The sequence below is a fragment of the Tachysurus vachellii genome, chromosome 20, assembly GCF_030014155.1.
Source record: "Tachysurus vachellii isolate PV-2020 chromosome 20, HZAU_Pvac_v1, whole genome shotgun sequence".
Taxonomy (NCBI): Eukaryota; Metazoa; Chordata; class Actinopteri; order Siluriformes; family Bagridae; genus Tachysurus; species Tachysurus vachellii.
The window spans coordinates 7,317,923-7,337,887 of NC_083479.1; the positions used below are offsets into that span (position 1 = coordinate 7,317,923).

The 19,965-nt window shown below is 36.7% G+C and overlaps 2 protein-coding genes across 3 annotated transcripts in view; one reads left to right on the plus strand and one right to left on the minus strand.

Moving 5' to 3' along the window:
• ints2 (integrator complex subunit 2) overlaps positions 1–10,131 on the plus strand; it is a 49,321-nt gene extending 39,190 nt beyond the window's left edge. For both annotated transcript variants that reach the window (XM_060895613.1, XM_060895614.1), the window contains exons 22-26: positions 2,414–2,649; positions 3,466–3,573; positions 3,745–3,850; positions 3,977–4,153; positions 8,072–10,131. In XM_060895613.1, coding sequence (XP_060751596.1) covers positions 2,414–2,649; positions 3,466–3,573; positions 3,745–3,850; positions 3,977–4,153; positions 8,072–8,247 — 803 coding nt within the window. In that variant the 3' untranslated portion in view covers positions 8,248–10,131. The remainder of the gene's footprint in view (positions 1–2,413; positions 2,650–3,465; positions 3,574–3,744; positions 3,851–3,976; positions 4,154–8,071) is intronic.
• A 322-nt stretch (positions 10,132–10,453) lies between these two features.
• rnft1 (ring finger protein, transmembrane 1) lies at positions 10,454–19,375 on the minus strand. Its single transcript, XM_060895615.1, has 9 exons — positions 19,168–19,375; positions 18,460–18,884; positions 18,301–18,377; positions 16,011–16,111; positions 15,746–15,899; positions 15,509–15,667; positions 15,162–15,227; positions 14,948–15,049; positions 10,454–11,790 (listed from the first exon to the last, which is right to left on the minus strand). The coding sequence occupies exons 1-9, from the start codon at positions 19,191–19,193 to the stop codon at positions 11,656–11,658; spliced, it is 1,245 nt and encodes a 414-aa protein (XP_060751598.1). The 5' UTR covers positions 19,194–19,375; the 3' UTR covers positions 10,454–11,655.
• Positions 19,376–19,965: the final 590 nt, after the last annotated feature.

The window sequence follows — 19,965 nt, forward strand, 5'->3', positions numbered from 1 at the left end:
TGTGGCTTCTTTCCTGCCATTCTTGACACCAGACCTTTGTCCAAAGGTCTTTCTCACTGTGTGTGCAGATGCACTCACACCCAGCTACTGCCATTCCCGAGCAAGCTCTGCACTGGTGGTGACACGATTCTGTAGCTGACTCCTTAAGTGGAAATGGTCCTGGCACTTGCTGAACACTCTGGGATGTCCTGTCGCCGCCTTCACTGCAGTCATATCTTTCTCCTTGAAGTTTTTAATGATCTGGTAAATTAGTATTTTAGGTGCAATATTCTTTTCAGCAATTTCCTTGCATGTGAGGCCATTTTGATGCAAAGAAATTATATCTGCATGTATTTCTTTGGAGGTAACCGTTGCTAACAAGAACACAATGATTGGAAGCACTTCTGATCTTTTATAATAATCAGTCTGCTCTTAAAATCTAATCAGTATAATAGTAAAAAAAAAGCTCCTTTTTGACATAAGGATTCCAGAGACACCATGAGCTTCAAATATCACTTTGCTTCTCAACAGTTCCTTTTTTTTATCAGCATAATACTAATAATTTCCCTGAAAGAAACTTTAATTAAAAACCTTTTATCCTACCAAATTTGACTGAATCTCTCACAAATCTTTTTTTACAGTTAACTACAGATCAGAATATTTTAAGTTCAAACCCCCTGAAAGTTGCCGTCTGGGCCCCTGAGCAAGGCCCTTAATTGCTCAGTTGTAGAAAATTAGATAAAAATGTCACTCTTGATAAAAGGCACTGGTCAACTGCACTGGTCAATTGTATGAGAACTGAGATTTGCTTAGTAATGTGGAACAACCTCTTTTGGCAATACACTATATTGCCAACCGTTTTGTGATGTTATGCACATGAACTTTAATGACATCCAATTCTTAATCTGTAGGGTTTAATATGGAGTTAGCCCACCCTTTGTAGTCTTCACTCTAATTCATCCCAAATGTAAGCCAGTCAAGATCATACCTTCTTGGCTCACTTGGATTCCATTAATAACCTTAAGTCTACAGTACAATGGTTGTTAAAAATTTAAATAAACATCACTATTATTGAGTCATTGGGCAGATATGCTTTTATTCTGAGATTCTGTGAGTCATCCTGACAATCCTGTAATAGTAATTCAAGTCAGCACTGTCAGGAGCCTGTAATTCTTGGAAATGTGTTATATGTCTGATATGGCATTATGTCCCTATGTCAGGTCCAAAAGAATGTTGACTACACGGTGACTGTTAGCAAACCAGGATAGCAAACAGGATAGCAAGAATAAGCTGTGATTTTTTGACAGTCTGTAGAAGAATATGTAAATAGAGCTGGCTAATATCTAAAAATAATCATACTAATAGACAATATGACCCAGCACTCAGCCCCTTCCACCATCTTAATCCTATGTTTTTTATTTTTTATGTATTGTTTTGTAACAAAAAAACAATTTGTTATGTATTGTTTTGTAACATAAAAAAGTATATTGTACTAATAATAAATTATTAGTATTAATAAATTATTAGTATTGGTGCTTGTATAATTTATTCATAAATAATAGCCGACCGACATTAAAATAAAGCAATAAAACAGTCAAATTTAATTTGCAGAAATTATGCTATTCGTGAATTAACAGATGCAAACATGGATGATGTTAGATTGGTTTGTAAGAAGCACACTTCATTTGCCTATTTCTTAGTATTTTGTTTTTATATGAAAAAAGTGAAGACATGCAAACATCAAATCTTGTACATCAGGGCTCTCTAACCTTTTTTTTCTCTGAGAAATTGAAAAAAATTAAGGTGGCTAAGAGCTACTTGTGTTATTATTAGTAACATTTATTTACATAGCTTATTGCCACAAAACAGTGCTTGATATTGACAACAATAAGTTATAATTCCAGTAACCATAAGTTATCTTTTGAAGGGTTGGCCTGACTCCTTTCACAATGTTGTCCAACTAATACAATACAGTACCAAAGGCTGTTGTTCACTCATCACAGCGCAAATAATAAAGTGCAAATTACCTACAGAGATAAGTCTTTAAGCTACAAGGTGTTCTACAGGCACAAGAGGACAGGCAAACAAGGGAAATGAGCCAAGCAAGTCTCATGGGACTTGTAACAATTTGCTGATAAATAACAAAATCCATGTGAACAAACAGAATCTGACAACTAATATGTCTAATTGTTACAACACACTACTGTTCCTTAACCTGATAAATTTATTAATTATGGCTAGGTATGTTTAATAAATTGTGAGATCAGAGAGTGTGTGTGTGTGTGTGTGTGTGTGTGTGTGTGTGTATATATATATATATATATATATATATATATATATATATATATATATATATATATATATATATATATATATAAATACAAAATATAAAGTCTTTATGAACATTATTAATGTCATTTTGTCTACTCTTTAGGTTCATTTTTGCTTAGGACTGTTCAGTCAGTTTCAGTTCTTCCTGAAAAAGGAAAAGGAGGAGCATTATGGTCACCCTGCTCATCACAGCAGGCCAAGGATCAACCAGTAGGGGCTAAAGTGCGGACTGAGGGGGGATTGCTCAGTGACATCAGGGAAGTACAGTGTCTCATTTGCTCTCTGCTGCACCAGATGTTTATTGCAGATCCCAACATCGCCAAACTAGTACACTTCCAGGTAATGTGTCCAGTTATCACAAATTATAAGAAGGTTGTTGCACATAAAACATTACTGGAAATTTTTCCGGTTTGTTGTATTCTTGATTTAGTTAGGCAAGATCTACAAATAAAGAATAAACGGTCTGAATATTTATCTAGGTGAGACATTTAGATTCATAGATGTAGATTTGTTTTTTCAACAATTATAATGATTTCTATTAGTATGGTACCAGGTGATAGTATGTAATGAACACTAGGTAATAAGAAATGGCAGCATCCAGGCTGCAGTTCATGGTGAAAACAGCAAAGCAAAACAGACTATAAAATGTCAAGTTTAACCAACACTCAGACATTGACAAGGAATCTGATTCAAAACTTGATACCGTTATAAAGAAGTCATCAAGTAATACAAAGTCATTGTGATTATACCCCTAGGTGTAATGGTGTAATTAGTTAGAGTGTACAGCTTTAATTTGAGGAGATGTATATGCTGTAATTCCTAGAACATTTACCCAATTTAGATGTAAATACTCTCAAATAGAAGAAAATGCATAGCTGGTAGTGTGGTAGGTGCTTAAATAATAAAAATAATAATTGTTTTAGGTCAAAATATTTATGGACAAGATATACTTTTCTGGCAGGTTTTGCTTCTATATTTCTTCTTCAAATTTAAGTATCTGAAATTTTCCATGGGTTAAGTCTTTGAAGGTGGATTTCACCTTGTGTGAAGTTTTAAATCGCAATTGATTAGTAGACGAGGGATACACAATTTTAAGGGGAGGGGTAGTTTAAAAATTAGGCCTACTTTCTTATGCCTAATGGCTTCTCTTTGTAGGGTTATCCTCAGGCTCTGCTTCCTCTGACTGTAGCTGGCATTCCTTCCATGCACATCTGTTTGGACTTTATTCCTGAGCTCTTGGCACAGCCTCAGCTTGAGAAACAGGTAGACTCTTACATCTATCCATTCCTGTCTCCATTTGTTCAGCCTTTCTTCTGTGTGGCTTGACATGTTTAAAAAGCATGGGTATTGTAAGTACTAGATGAAGAGATTACATTATTTAATCTTATTACATTCCTGTCTCCTGATGATTGTTGTGTGTACATTTTCCCTCAGATATTTGCAATCCAGCTTCTGTCTTGCCTTTGCACACAGTATGCTCTGCCTAAATCCCTTACTGTAGCACGCCTAGCTATCAGCGTGATGGGTACTCTGCTCACAAGTAAGGACATATTTGCTGTCTTTTCCTTAGTTTCTCACCTTATTGCTGCCAAAGGCCTTATTGGTCTTTGCTGAACAATGCAAGTCAAAATGTATAGCTCTGAAAAGCTATTTTTCCTGTACCCAGTCTTAACACGGGCCAAGCGCTTTGCTTTCTTCATGCCAACCCTACCATGTTTGGTGTCCATTTGTTGGGCTTTTCCTCCACTCTATGATGACGTGACATCCCTGCTGGTGCAATTGGGCCAGGTGTGTGCAGCTGATGTTGCTGCTAAAGCCCGGGACATTGACCCATTCATTTCCAGTAAGTTAACTGCTTGTTTTTTGTTTTTGTTTTAAACATTAGCATTACATTTATATTGATTTATATATGTGTAGTAATAGTAATGGCTTGTAAAATTGGAGCCTGTGATCGCAGTTACCTAATTTATTAGATACATTGCAATATCACCAGTGATGATTGTTTTAACAACTCTTGATTCATCAGCCACATGAAAAAAAAATACATTAATGCTGTCACATTATAAAATGAAATTTATATAGATACCCTATCCAGATGTCATTCTTGTCCAGTCAAGTCAAGAAGCTTTTATTGTCATTTCAACCATATATAGCTGGCACATTACATAGTGAAATGAAACAGCATATTTACAGGACCATAGTTACATAAAACAACACAGCCAAATAGAACAACACGGAGCTAAATAGAACAACACAGATAAATAGAACAAAGAGCTAAGGACCAAAAGTAAGTTGTCCTAGCCACATAAAGTGTATCGTGTGCAAACTAATGAACAGTGTGAGACAAAAGACAGGCAATACAAACACTACAGGAAAAAAAACACAAGATGGCACCGACCAGTGTGCATATTCTGTATGTTCTACATTGTGCAAAAGTATGGGGTCGTACAAATTGTGCAAAAGTATAGGATTGTGCAAAAGAGGATTGTAAATACTTGCAAACATGTATACAATTCTGTTATAGCAGCAGTTGGATGAGGTATTGAAATATGTGCAAAACAGTGACTGAATGAATGTGAAAAACAGTGATTGTGTGTGTGTTCAGTAACAGTTCCGTTCCGAGTGAAGCCTGATGGCTTGAGGTAAGAAACCGTTGCACAATCTGGTTGTGAGAGCTTGAATGCTATGGTAAATTTTTCCAGATGGCAGGAGGGTGAAGGGTAGCGTGAGGTCATCCAAAAGGCTGTTGGCTTGTGATGTAATTGTTAATGATGGAGGGGAGAGAGACTCCAATGATGTCTCAGCTGTCCTCACTATCCGCTTCAGGGTTTTGTGATCCCAGATGGTGCAATTCTCAAACCGGACAGGGATGCGGATGCTCTCAATGGTCACCCAGTAGAACATGGTCAGGATGGGCGAGAGAGATGGGCTTTCCCAGGCTTTGCAGGAAGTAGAGATGTTACTGGGCTTTCTTGGTGATGGAGCTGGTGTTAAGTTACCAGGTGAAGTTCTATGCAAAATGAAGGTTACTCTATGCTCTTCTAAAGTCAACAACCATCTCTTTAGTTTTATCAACATTCAGAGACAGGTTGTTGGCTCTACACCAGGCAGTTAGCTACCTCCTCTCTGTATGCTGTAATGATTTTAAAAACTGAAACGAAAAATACTCAGGGTACTCTCATGCCTTCTGCTGCCCATTGTTGAGGTATACGTCACTCTACCTTATCTCACAAAAAAGTAATTCGTAAGAACTACTAAGAACTGTCCTTTGTTCTAAAGTTTAATAATATTGTAATTATTATATAGTAATAGTAATATTCTAATTATATTCTAAATTTGTTTTCTATGCATGTCACATGACTTGGGAGTGTGCAAACACACTGGGCTGTTTAAATAGGCAGGATGGCTGCTCTGCATAGTATTGAGTTGCAGAAACCCTGGACACATTTAAGTTTCCTGTGTGGGAACATTTTTGTTTTCCAGTGGAGTACAGGAATGAAATTGTGTCGACACACTATTTGTCATATGTTTCACAAAACGTACTTATTGATGTGCAGATTGATGTGCATCATACCTGAGAGCCATGGAACATACCCTTATACCTTCTGGCACTCCGTTTTAGTCATATAGATATGATATTTGAAAAAAATATTGAAATAGTGTTTGATTGTTCAAACTGTTTAAAATGAAGTATAGTAAATATAAGGTGGCATCCTACAGCATGCACAGAGCTTTGAAGGAGCCAAAGCAGCACTACAGGTGGAAACTAAAGTCACAGTTTCAACATTGTATACCGGTTCCAGTTTGTCCTGGTGTTCTGTAATCCCCACGTGCTTCAAACTGTCCACTATTGTTCCTGTCCCAAAGAAACCCCAGTCAAACTGCCTCATTGAGTATTACTCAGTAGCTCTGATCTCAGATCTCAGTATCTCAGTTGTCATGGAGTGCTTTGAAATACTGGTCAGAGACTTTATCACAAAATTACATGACACCATGAACCTACTACAATTTGCATACAATTCCAACCTCTCTACCAAGAATGCGATCACAACTCTTTATATAGCCCCAAGTCAGCTGGACAGCAGAAATTGGAATTGTAAAAATACTATTTGTCATCTACAGGTCAGCATTTAACATCATAATTCCTTCCATACTGGGGGCACGGTGGCTTAGTGGTTAGCATGTTCGCCTCACACCTCCAGGGTCAGGGTTCGATTCCCGCCTCCACCTTGTGTGTGTGGAGTTTGCATGTTCTCCCCATGCCTCGGGGGTTTCCTCCGGGTACTCCGGTTTCCTCCCCCGGTCCAAAGACATGCATGGTAGGTTGATTGGCATCTCTGGAAAATTGTCCCTAGTGTGTGATTGTGTGAGTGAATGAGAGTGTGTGTGTGTGTGTGCCCTGCGATGGGTTGGCACTCCGTCCAGGGTGTATCCTGCCTTGATGCCCAATGACGCCTGAGATAGGCACAGGTTCCCCGTGACCCGAGGTAGTTCGGATAAGCGGTAAAAGATGAATGAATGAATGAATTCCTTCCATACTCACCACCAAAATTGGAGGTCTTGGGACTTAGGCCGTCACTCTGCCAGTGGATCTCGAACATACTGACACAGACCACAAGGAGTATGTGTACACAAACATTTCTCATTCTCCCTCAACGTTAGCACTGAAACCCCCAGGATTGTGTTCTGCACACCTGGTGTTGGAACAGCATCAACAGGATAGGTGAACTCCCCAGAGGGTGGTGCGATCAGGTAAGCATACCAACTGCACTGAGGACTCTTACTTGCTGTTGATGAACCCATTGTTGATTAACAGCAAGTGGTGATGGACAAAGGCCAAGAAGATAGTAAAGGACTTCAGCCACCCAATCAATGGACTTCTGCTCCTTATAGGCCAACATTGACAGAATGAGGAGAAACTGCGTGGAAACCCACAGGCCATCTGGGCCCTCAACCAGCAGAACACCTAGAGAGCTTGGATTATTCTGGATTTATTGCACAACTCATTTGGGGACTTTTGCATAGATTTTTTGCAAAGGTTACACCAGATAGACAAGGGGATCTCACCAGTATGCTTGGAGACATTTATTTAGCTTCTGCAAGTTGACTGTGCTAACCTAGACAGCCCACATGGATGTTACCAACCTAAGAGTGGGAATTGTCACAGAGCGAGCCCTGGATGAGCACATGGTGAAGAACTCCTGCTGAGGCTCAGGCAGAGCTACAAGCTGGTTTTGGTGAAGATGGTCTTCATGCTTTATGAAAAGGATCCGTTTAAATATACTCCCATGAAAAGCCTGCCAGTTCTAGATCCAGGGGTGCTCCTCCATGTATATGCTGTTTTTATTTTAAAACTACTATTCTGGATTTGTCAAACTCTATTTGTCAAACTATTCTGGATTTTTCATTATCAAACTCTATTATTTAAACTAATAATAGTAATACTGTAGATATCTAACAAAATATAGCTCATTATGTTTAGCTATATTAAGCTTGAACTGTTAAAATTAACATTATGTAAAATAAAATAAAAACATTTTAAATATAAAAAAAAAATCTAACCATAAATGTTTCTTTTGCTTTTAAATTATTATAATGAGAATTTGCATGTCATGCCCAAAATTCATTCATCTTTATTGTACAGTAATTATCTAAATAATGCCCTGCTGTTTTTGTCACACATGTCCTCCAACTAGGAGATTTTGTAAAATAACCCAGTAATACATTTTATGTTGGTTAATAACTTGTCTTGTTTTCTTAGGGCTACGGTACTTGAAGGAGAGTCTTCAGACTTCACTGGGGCCACATGTGAGATTATTAACTGTTCCTAAGAGATCTGCCGAAGAGCTGTGTGGAGCTGACCAAGATGTCCAGCTGTGTTACTGTATAGAAGCTACTTTCATGGACATTATTAGCACTAGTACCCAGGGATTTTAAAGAAAAAATAAGACAAAGTTAAAGACAGGGTATTATGTTGACATGACAAGCATGTCTTGAAGCTACTAACCATTAAATCATAATTAGTACAAATGATGTAATGCAATAAGTCAAAGCAAATATATTAAACAAAATGTATAGTAACATTGGATAAAATTACATTTATTATTACAATTGACAGTGACTTAAACCAAGCATAAACATCCACTGAACTGAAAAGTGGCTTTCTGAAAAATAGCTAGTCAGTGTTGGCCAGATGTTATTGGCTTGTTTTCAAGACTACTATACAAATATTTTCTTTGCTCCGAGGCATTTTCTTCTGTCTTAGATTTGAAAAACAGAATTTCTTTGTCCTTTTAGTTTAAATTAAGAAAGACCATTTAATAGTTTGTTTGGGAATGGTGTTTAACTTTTTGGTGTTTACATTTTATGACACTCTTATTACACTGTAAACAAATAATGGGTTAACAAATTTCTTATTACGATGACTGATTTCTATCACTAAGTTTTTTGGGGTTTTTTTCCAGAGATTTATTTAGTGGTTTTGTTTTTGCCCACATATCTAAAATATATTTGCATGGGGGTCATGGGATCAAAGTTTAATGCAGTGGGGGGTCATGAATATATTTTTACAGCTGTTTTTATTTCGATGGTTTTTTATTTATTTATTTTTTTTTATATATTTTGAAATTGTAAAGATCTGTGTTAATCAAGGAAGTGTTCCCTATGAATTCTGAGTCCTTCTAAAAATACAGATCAAATGCAAAACAGATTTCATCTAACCTCCCTGCTACTACCCACCATATTTGTCTAGCTAATGTCTTCTTTCAAAGAAATGTCGATTTACACAGTTCCTCAGAAGCCAACTGAGCATATAATTTTATCATATTTGTAATACAATCACCAACATATAGATGAAGCATAAAAATAATTCTATGTAGCTGTCTAGGGATCTTGGGTCCATGTTACCATGGAGATGTTTCAAGTTGTTTTGATTTTACTGCTATCCCTTTTTGAGTGTAAAAGGTACTTTCATGAGTCAGACTGCAAAGACTGCTGGAGTTCTCTGAGCAGCACGTTAAATATTTCGTATTGGATTATTTTCTCATTTGACTGGATAATGCTTGTGTTTACTTTTGGGCCATTGAGATACAGTGGGAAACTGATAAATATGTGTGTCATGTAGTATCCAGGAAATAGTACACTCATATTAGAAGACAGCTATAATATAGCTATATATTTCATGCCTTGATTTGAACAATTGACATGTTTACTGCCTTGCAACCTAAAGTTTGTTTGGCATATTGATGCTGAATTAGAAAGCTGGGCTGCCACCTCTTGTCAGGGGAAAATAGCAAATGTATCACTCAGTGATGGACTGTGTTGGTTGAACATACATGATCATTTGCATATAAGAATGTTTTATATTTTAGAAAACTTATCAGAATAAAAAATATTACATATTCTCAATTCTGATTAACATACCTGGCCCTGTGGTTAACATATCACAAGTGTTATTCAGTTTATAACAAAGCAATTTGCCAACAGTTACAATCCTATCACCGATTTGCTGCCTGTCCTTTCAACCACTGCAAACCAGAAACACCCCACAAAACTTGCTGTTTCTAACAGGTTATCTAGCCATTGTGTGGCACATCACAAATAAGTATTGCTTTTCATAAAACTGAACTTTAAAATCAATGTATTATTCTTATGACTGTAGATCAGATCTTCCCATTTACTTCTGTTGATGTGTTATGGATATGTCAGCAGCTTATGCTGAACTATCCATCCATTCTTTTTAAGAACCGGATTTCAATAGCCTTTTAAACAATTTCCAATGTTTCGTACATATGTGCAATATAAACTCATTATGGAAAGATTGATGCCTTTTGTGCATGTTTCACATTGGAGAGTAAGAGCAGACCTTGATGTGAAAGAATCCCAAGTGATGGTTAAACAATCTCTGCAACCATTATATTAACTGTTCACCTGTCTTTGTGTGCACACTCATCTTGCTGGTTGGTCTTCTGATTGTTTATTTCATCCAACCAAACTTGCTATGATCTCACATGCTGACAGTCGTGTTTTATTTGCTGTTTTAACACACCTCAAATCTATCTGTACCCTGCTGCCACAGTGTAAATTGTCAATTAATTGATATTTTTCCCCCTCAACACTTTATACAAAAGAAAACATTAAAAAATTCACAATGTAATCAATTTTAATATTTTATTCAAAATCTAATACGTGGAAATACAAACATTTGAATATTCTGTTAACAATAGAAAAATAATTGCATATTATTAAATCTTTAAGTTTATTGCAAGGCAGTGGGTCAAACCTTTAGAACCTTTGAAAAGTAACACTTAAGTTTACTTGTATATAAAGATGAGACACATGAAGACAGAACTCAAAACACAAACAAAAGAACTGTTACTGTACCGCTGCTGATCATCATAACCCCGTACAAATAATCAGTTACGATAGTTTGACTTACGAATTTGCATTAGCCAAATTTACTGTAATTAGTTAATAATTTAACAAATTACAGTCTAATACCCCATACTGATCACCATTCTTAGAAGACTGGGTAGGCTAGGTCATGGGTCAATTTGCAATATTTCCTAGTTATGATGGGGTCATCAGATCACATCTTCGTAACTCAAGGACTAGCTGTATACTATTTAGAAATATTTCAGATTTAATTAAGTAACTCAAATATAAAAAGATAAGTTCCAGTTTTTTGCAAATCCAGGTAAATATTCCATGAAAAAGGAATCACTGGAATGACATCATCCTCACTTTAAAGTGGTACTGATCATAGTGGAGCTTCTGTATAGTACTTATTACCCAACTTCCAAAACCAGCAAGCCACCTGAATAGTTTAAAAAGGCTGTTAATAAGTAACTATTGAGGGGAGCACTGCAGCATGCTACAATGATGCTTTAATTAAGATCTTCACAAATAGTTCTTATAATAAATGTCTGTTCTTCAAACATCAGTTTGTGTAAGCCAACTTGAGCTAAACATTTATGCTAGAGTTCATTGCCAGATTGGTGGGGTGGGGGCTAAACTGAAACAAAGCTGTGTAAAATTGACAAGATGCTGTTGCTTAAAAGCAATCAGTTTTTTTGTGTAGTGTGAGTGTAATAAACGATTTAGGAGCAGGAGTTCAACATGGCATGACACATGCTCATAAAATTAATTCAGGCAATAGATGTTCCTACATAGCTTGATAAAATGAGGCCCACTGTGCATAAACGAGGAAAGACCTGGTTAAGGCACATTACCCTTTGTTATGAATGTACATGTATTCTTTCATGGTATATCAATTTTTTCACTCATCTCCCAGTGTATTTTTCTGGTAAAGAGTTATCTTCGTTAGATATTTAGGTGTGACATATTTTAGTATATTTGTAAATAAGCTGAGGTTGCACCACCTTTCCATTTGTGTACCCTATCTGTGATGATGGTACGGCAGAGGGGGCAGGTCTTTTCCTGATTGAACCACAGCACCATGCATTCCTCGCAGAAGATATGCTGTCAAAAAACAATATGGTATTTGTAACATACTTCTAAATAAATACAGGTCATGGAAAAGTTCATTTATTTCAGTAATTCAACTCAAATAGTGAAACTCGTATTATATAAAATTCAGTACACACAGACAAGTAGTTTTTGGTACTTTCAATTGTGATGATTTTGGCTCTCATTTTACAAAAACCCACCAATACACTATTAAAAAATTAGAATACTTCATTAGACATTTAGTGAATTGTTGGCCTTCTGGAAAGTATGTTCAATTACTTTATATGTACTCAATATGGGAAGGGGCTCCTTTTGCTTTAATTACTGCTTCAATTCAGCATGGAATGGAGATGATCAGTCTCTGGCACTGCTGAGGTGGAAGCCCAGGTTTCTTTGACAGTGGCTTTTAGTTCATCTCGTTTCTCATTTTGCTCTTGACAATACAGGTTTGGTGAGTTTGCAGGCCAGTCAAGCACATCAACACCATGGTCATTTAACCAACTTTTGTGTGGAGAGGTGCCACATCCTGCTGGAAAATGAAATCAGCATCTTTAAAAAAGCCGGTCAGCAGAAGGAACTTTGAACCACTGGGCAACAGTCCAGTTCTTCTTCTCCTTAGCCCAGCTAAGACGCCTCTGATGTTGTCTGTGGTTAGGAAGTGGCTTAACAAGAGGAACAACTGTAGCCAAATTCTTTGACACATCTTTGTGTGGTGGCTCTTGATGCCTTGACCACAGCATCAGTCCATTCCTTGTGAAGTTCAACCAAATTTTTTAATCAATTTTGCTTGACAAGTCTCTCAAGGCTGTGGTTGGTTGTGCATCTTTTTCTTTCTGTTAACATGCTTGGATACAGCACTCTGAACAGCCAGCTTCTTTGACAATGAATGTTTGTGGCTTGTGAAGGGGGTCAATGATTGTCTTCTTGACAACTGTCAGATCAGCTGTCTCACTATGATTGTGTAGCCTAGTGAACCAAAGTGAGAGACCATTTTGATGGCTCAGGAAACCTTTGCAGGTGTTTTGAGTTGATTAGCTGACTGGCATGTCACCTTATTCAAATTTTCTGAGATACCAGGCTTAAACCACTTCAGTCTGTGTGAACTGAATTTATATAATACACAAGTTTCAGTATTTGAGATGAATTACTGAAATAAATGAACTTTTCCACAACATTATAATTTATTGAGATGCACCTGTAGATATGCAAATACTATTAATATAAACAAGCACACATTTTTTATGCATTGAAGTTCCAATTCATTCAGTACGAAGGTGTTTATGTTTTGTGCAGGCCACTTAAATTCTTTCACTCCAACTAGTGTTAATTTCGTCAGACGAGACGAGACGAAATATGTTCGTCAACAACCTTTTCTTTCATGACTAAGACGAGACGATGACAAGACTGCACCACTGTCCAAAAACGCTGACTAAGACTAAATTAACATGCATTATTGTTAAAAAAAAAAATGAAAAAAGACGAGACGAAAATGTTTTGTATAAAATAATATCTAAGATAAAATCTCTCTTCATTTTCGTCTACAATTGTCTCTGCTTTTTCATCAGCTGTTATGCCTTTAAAATATTCAGAACGAGTTCGCAGCTTTGCGCTGTTTACTGTGTGCGTAGAAAGAATTCGTCCACAAGCCGCTCAAAAAAAATAATTAAAAAATCCTGAGCGCAAGTACACCGTCTAGGCAGGCTTTTTGTGTTAAATTATATTTCCTGTCACTGCGCAGGCTCTTTTATTGTACATGACAGCTTATGTCCCGATGACCGGTCTTTGCATTACGATTAAAAGCAGTATCAATAAAGTAAAAAAATGTGATCAGTCAAGTTCGAGTGAAACACATGTGAAACACTTTTTTTCCTGAAACTAATGTCAGTAGTAATCTCTGTAATAATGTGTTATTTTAAAAAGACTACAATTTTTTGACTAAAACTAGACTAACAAAAAAAGATATGTGAATGACTAAATATGACTAAAACTAACAAGGACATTTTGTATAAGACTAAGACTAAATTAAAAATAGGTGACGAAATTAACACTAACTCCAACCTTGGCAAACTATGTGTTTGCACACCTTGCTTTGTGCACAAGGCATTGTCACCCTGGTTTCAGCAAGGTCTCTTAGTAAAGGTAAATTATAATACTAAAGCATACAAGGATATTCTATAAAATTGTGTGTTTCCAACATTGTGGCAACAATTTGAGGAAAGCCCAAATACTGGTGTGATAGCCTATATGGCCAAGAATTGGTGGACACTGACCATGTTTATATAAATGATTCAGCTCTGCAAGTACTGCTGTTCTACCCTGACAGTTAATGGGGCGAAACCTCTGCCTTAGTTGACTACAGATAATGTAATACTATAACAATTATTTGACTAACGTTTAGAATACACTTGCACTTTTATTTCACTACCAATTTTCCAAGGATATATTTTGAATGCAGAAACACATTAAATTTACTTTGCAAAGCTTGATGCATAAGATAAATTTGGGCCCTACACCAGGCACAATCCAAAAACACCACAGTACAAAAGAAAAGTTATTTCCTGTTCTTAACCATGTTATATAACTGCAACAAACAGTCATTGTTTATTTGGTGAAGTTGTTTATGGTTGATTGTTGCATGTATCAAATTAGAATAAAATATTTTATCCCATAAAGCAGTGGTGTCCACTCTTTTCCGGAAAGGGCCGGTGTGGGTGCAGGTTTTCATTCCAACCAAGCAGAAGCCACAACAGAGTCTACTACAAGCCAAGAACAACTGATTAAACAGGTGGAATCAGGTGTGGCTTCTGCTTGGTTGGAATGAAAACCTGCACCCACACTGGCCCATTGCGGATAAGATTGGACACCGCTGCCATAATGCATCCTGTATTAGACTATTGGGCTGGAGTTTCCATGAGTGACTGCACTTAAAATCACAGCTCATTCAATGCAGATTCGTTCATACTTCATTCCATGAGTTCACGTCACATCACAAATCAATATTGAATATTAGCCCTTAACTTTCTTTCAGAAAGAAAAATAGTAAAACTGCAAAAGACCTTGTAACAGTGAGCATATCTTTATGTGCATTAGACACAATAACTTGCCTTGGTCCACCTATTTTGCAAGCTGGATACAGAAGGTTTAAAAGACATGAAGTTCCTTGACTTACCTGACACAACAGAACTCGAGGTTGCTTAAAATTGGACTGACAGATAAGACAAAGATCCCCAGCACTACAGCACTGGGACTGAGTTGCAGGAGTCCCATTCACCTATATACAAGTGGAAAATTAAGAGTTCATACTACAAAAGTTAGAGCAGAAACCAAACACCAGAATCGAAAAATGGTAAGTGCAAATATCAACATTAAAAGTAGAAAATTACCTCTAAAGTGAGAAAGTTCTGTACTGCATTCTGCAGGGATCCCCACCGACTGTAAATTTCCAGAAGCTGAACAGAATTGAAACAATAAAACCTTTGACAGCAGGAGATATAAAACAGTAGCCTTATACTAATACAATCACAGTGTTATTTGCAATGGAACTTAAATAAAATATATTTTTTTTTAAAATTACAATTTGTGGGGAAACAAATGGCAATTCAACAAAAATTCACAATTGATTAATTTTTTTTTTCAAAAGAAAGATTCATTTTCTTTAAATCACAGACAAATTAACTACTTCTGTTTTTAAGATGATCCATATAGACAGCCTAATATTTTCAATTCTTACCTTCAGAATAATGTAAAGCAAGGCTAAAAGAATATCCATGGTAACTTCCAGAGAGCCATCAACCATTTTGGATGTAAGTAAGTAGTGGAACCAGGGAGGCACAGGAGTGATTACTTGATAAAACTGCCCAAGTTCTTCTATGAACATGTAACACTGACCCTGCCAAGGGCAGAGAGAGTACACTGAAAACACCACCCAATTCAAATTAAAATATGCTATAGCAAACCAAAGTCATACCCGTCTCTTGTACACCATGACACAGGAAGGGAGAAGAAGTATAAGGCACTTTAATCCCATAAAGACGAACTTCACAATGAAACCAGTTACTCCCACAGTCCAGAAAACTTTCCAGATATCTATAGGCTCAACACGAGGATTCATGAGGATGAGGCTAAGAGAGGGAAAAGAAAACAAGACATCACACAAGGCCTAGCCTAGTTTATTTACGAGACAGATATAACAAATATTATTCTATTTTAATATTACAGGGAATAATACAAACCAGTAATAAAGTGAATCCATCTCAAATGTGTAATATAAAAGTAAGGAGGAGGCCATTAGGAAGGACAAAACGGAGAAACATTGAAGCTTTGACCGACGATCCTGCAAGGGACAAGAGAACTCACATTAAAGCTTTAATATTATGTATAAGCAAAGCGCCTTTAAAGACCATTTCAACATTTATTCATGGATTTATGAAATTGAGGTCTGCACACATTCAAAAGATTGACGGGAGGCTATTTATACACACTGATATTATGATCATTCATTCAATCATGGAATTAAAATTTTTAATAATCAAATTAGGTCTAGATGCTAGACCTAGATGCTAGATGCTAGACCTGCAAATTAGGTCTAGTATGCTCTCTAAGACCAGGAACTAAATTACAGTGTTTAGATTTCAATAAAACACAACCTGATGCCTGAATTGCAGTAGCGATATTAGAAGGCTGGATACCAACTAGCACTGCATGAATGCATTTAAATTGCAAAACTGCAATTATAAAATGTTGGAAAACAATGGGTTATGGCTATATCTGTGTATGCGACTATCCACAGATGCCACATAGTTTCATGAATGCCACATAAGAATATACTTAATGTGTTTAGCATTGTCATTCATGAGCAAATATTTTCCTTACCTTCAAAAGGACCTAAAAAGTAGAGGCAACAGGCTCCCTACTCTGAACTGCTCTTTTTCTGCCTGGCTTGGAGAAGTCAATGTCTGCCTCTGGTTTTGGCTCAGTCTAAAACAAATTTGCATTATACATGTACTAATCTACTTGTACTTTTATTAACAAGTATATATTTTTTAAAATCTACAACACAAGCATTAAAATAAACACTACAGCAAGCACTGATTGCATGCAACTTCTTGTTTATTCATGACCACATGCAAGTCTCAAATGTCACGGATTAAGCATTTACACTCTGTCTCTTGCACATTGTTCCACAGCAACAAGGATTGCAAGATGGCAACAAACTTCACCTAACATTCATTTCACACATGATTATTTTACTGGAAATGTAGTAATGTAATTTATTATTTGAAGAGATATACAGACTGACCCAGCCAAGTGCAATGTCCACTAAGAACCCTCTCAGTCACCTGTATGTTTTTGACACCATTTGACTTTCTACGTCTTCACCACAGACAACACAAATCATCGCTGTCGGGCGGAAACCTTGTATGTCCAAATTTTGTCAATTTCATATTTTTTCACATATCGATGGTATTGGTCAGTCCCCATGTGGGTCTGTTATTTTTACAAGTTATTAACCAATCTAAAGTCTTGAAAATAGCTTGAGCGCAAATCTCTTAACTCCATTGGACACTTCCATTGGACACCTCTTCTTCACACCGCAGGAGAGCTTCGCGGCATATTTCTCAGATGGAGAGTGTGTTGAGAGGGAGGAAGCAACAGTGGTGGAGGATACAGTGGTGCAGGATATAGTGCATAATATAATATTTGCATAATATAATATTTGAATTAAATTGAATGTTTTGGATACCATTATTAAATTATTGTTTTTATTATTATTTTACTGACTTTGTCAGCCTACTTATAGACAATGCCTCTCTTGGCACTGTGCATGTAAAACACTGTTTTTTGGACACTAACAAGTGAAAATAGTTAGGTTAGATACATTTGAGTAGGCCTGTTTTGTTAAAAATCGATAGCTGTAATGCTTCTGTGCAGAAAGAAACCCGTGAGCCACAAAGGTAAGTTTGCGAGCAGATTAGACTAATTTCGACCTATTAGACAGCCTAATCAGCTTATCGTGTTTTGTATTGCATCACTTATAACTCTTAAACCTTTAAAAGTAGAGTTTAGGAAGATGTATGTAACTACAGTCATTAGCTTTGGTTAACTATTGAAGCCTTTTCTCTTGTCAAAAGGCTCAACGTGACCGCACACTTTATTGAACACTGCTGGCAGCAGCGACGTCTGTGTCCGTACCATTCTTATCAATGACAGCATAATCTTGTATCTCCCTGCTCCCAAGTCATAAAGCTTGTATCTTCGATAAAACATGACTTTGGGAAAATATTGTGTTAATGTTGGTACACAACAGTATGATAGCAATATAAGGTATAATAACTTTAACGATACAATGTTTAATAACAAAAAAAATAGTGTTTTTTTAATTTCCTGAAAAATAATGGTTTTGGAGATTCCACCCGACAGCGACGAAATGCTTCAGGACCAGACATGCATAGTAGCATTGGACTGCATTTGTTATTGTTTACATTCTTAAAACAGTTTATAGGCAAACGTGAAGTTTCTTACCTGAAGAAGAACTTGTGCTTGGATATTTTTATTTACATGTAGAAAGGTTATAAACAGACCCACTCCAACTGCCAATCCTGCAACAGGGTAAGTTGATTCAGACTGAGACAGAGACTTCCTATGAATGATCCTATTATGCTAATACTCTAATGTGCTTACCCAGGGCATGCTGTAAAATTAGTTTTGAACAAATGATAATGATGAAAGGGAGACTTTTCTGCACCCAGCAAATGAGGTAACGCAAATCTGAGATTGAAGCACTGTGTTCCCCGGCTTCAAGATCTGTGTGTGAGCAGGAAGCATCAGCATGCATGTGAGAGCGGCTGCGGCTGTGAGAGTGGCTGAGGCCTGCAGGTCTCAGCCTGCGAGAAGCTGAACGAGTGCCGTGTTCTTCTCCTGTTAATGAGCTGTCAATGGAGACTCGGTCATCGGTGTTCTCCACAGTGTTGGCTGTTCTTGAACTCGTCACGAGCTCAGGCTGTAGAGTGAATGACAAGCCAGTTCCATCCTGAGAGCTCAATTCAGTCGGCATTCCAGTAGATTCCCTCGAAGTCAGTTCTCGTCTAAACTCATGTGATGCTCTCCTGCAATATTTGCCGTTTTCAAGATTTCACTGGGATGTTTTATACGTTTAGAAAATAAAAACCTGTCGTTATACCTATGACAGCTATTTGTTGAGTCCATTAAAAAGAATTATACAAACTATATAAAAATCACATTCTGTACTAGACTATGCATAATATGCTTCATCTAGGAAGTGCCTATTAGGTAGTGTTACTTAACAAGCACACTAGTATTAGCTAGCTAACAGTAGCATGAATTTGCACAGTTTCCAGTGCTTTAAACAGAAAAAAAAGGTAACGTTACCTGCCATACTGCAGCCTTGGCTTCATAACAACCCGCTGACTTCCATTTAAGAAGCGAAATAAGTGTTGAATGATAAAACGAAATAAAAAAAATTAGAAAACAAAACAAATTAGCGACATGATTCTCTAAATGCCCAACATCCCACAACTGCAGAACGAAAATGAGAATCGTTTCTAACATGGCCGACAATCTGACACCCTTTCAGAAAAAAAGTCAATTTGAACTTGTACATACCAACTACACAATAACCAACAGTTGGCGAAATCGATATGCCATATAAAACCCGTACAAAGGTTGTAGTACTGAAGTCTGTGAGCTAGTAAAAAAAGTGCTTGCACATTCCACTACCAGTTTTTAGAAAATCATAACTTGGCCATTCCGACAATTCGGTGCTTTTTGCCTCCCCAGTACAGATCATGATATTTGCTATGTAAAGCGTTAAACAATCTAGTTTTCTCAATTAAATTAAGTATGTCTAAAATAAATACATCTCAAATCTAAAAAATATACAACATACTATATACCATAACAAATAATTTTATAAATTTTGCACTGTCTTTATTCATAAGACACTAGAGATTTTCTTATGTCCCTGGGATTATATATTCTATTATTATCGTGTAAATATGGTGATATATAGTCCAGGTGACATAACTTAACTTCCATATAACTGCACTTGCATGACTGAGAATCTTCACAGAGATATTTAATCATAAAAGTTTCGGTTTGTTCATTTTGTTTAAAAACTTTGCTTAAGTGCAATTTTTAGATTTTTTTCCTCATTGGGATCCATTTTAT

Bases quoted from the DNA above. Each gene is read 5' to 3' on its own strand.
- rnft1 (XM_060895615.1), bottom strand. From the start codon at position 19,193: ATGAAGCCAAGGCTGCAGTATGGCAG. The intron at 16,112-18,300 runs GTAAGAAACTTC...TGTCCCTTGCAG, and splicing joins AAGCACAAGTTCTTCTTCAG to GATCGTCGGTCAAAGCTTCA. The intron at 15,228-15,508 runs GTAAGAATTGAA...AATTCTGTTCAG, and splicing joins TGCTTTACATTATTCTGAAG to CTTCTGGAAATTTACAGTCG.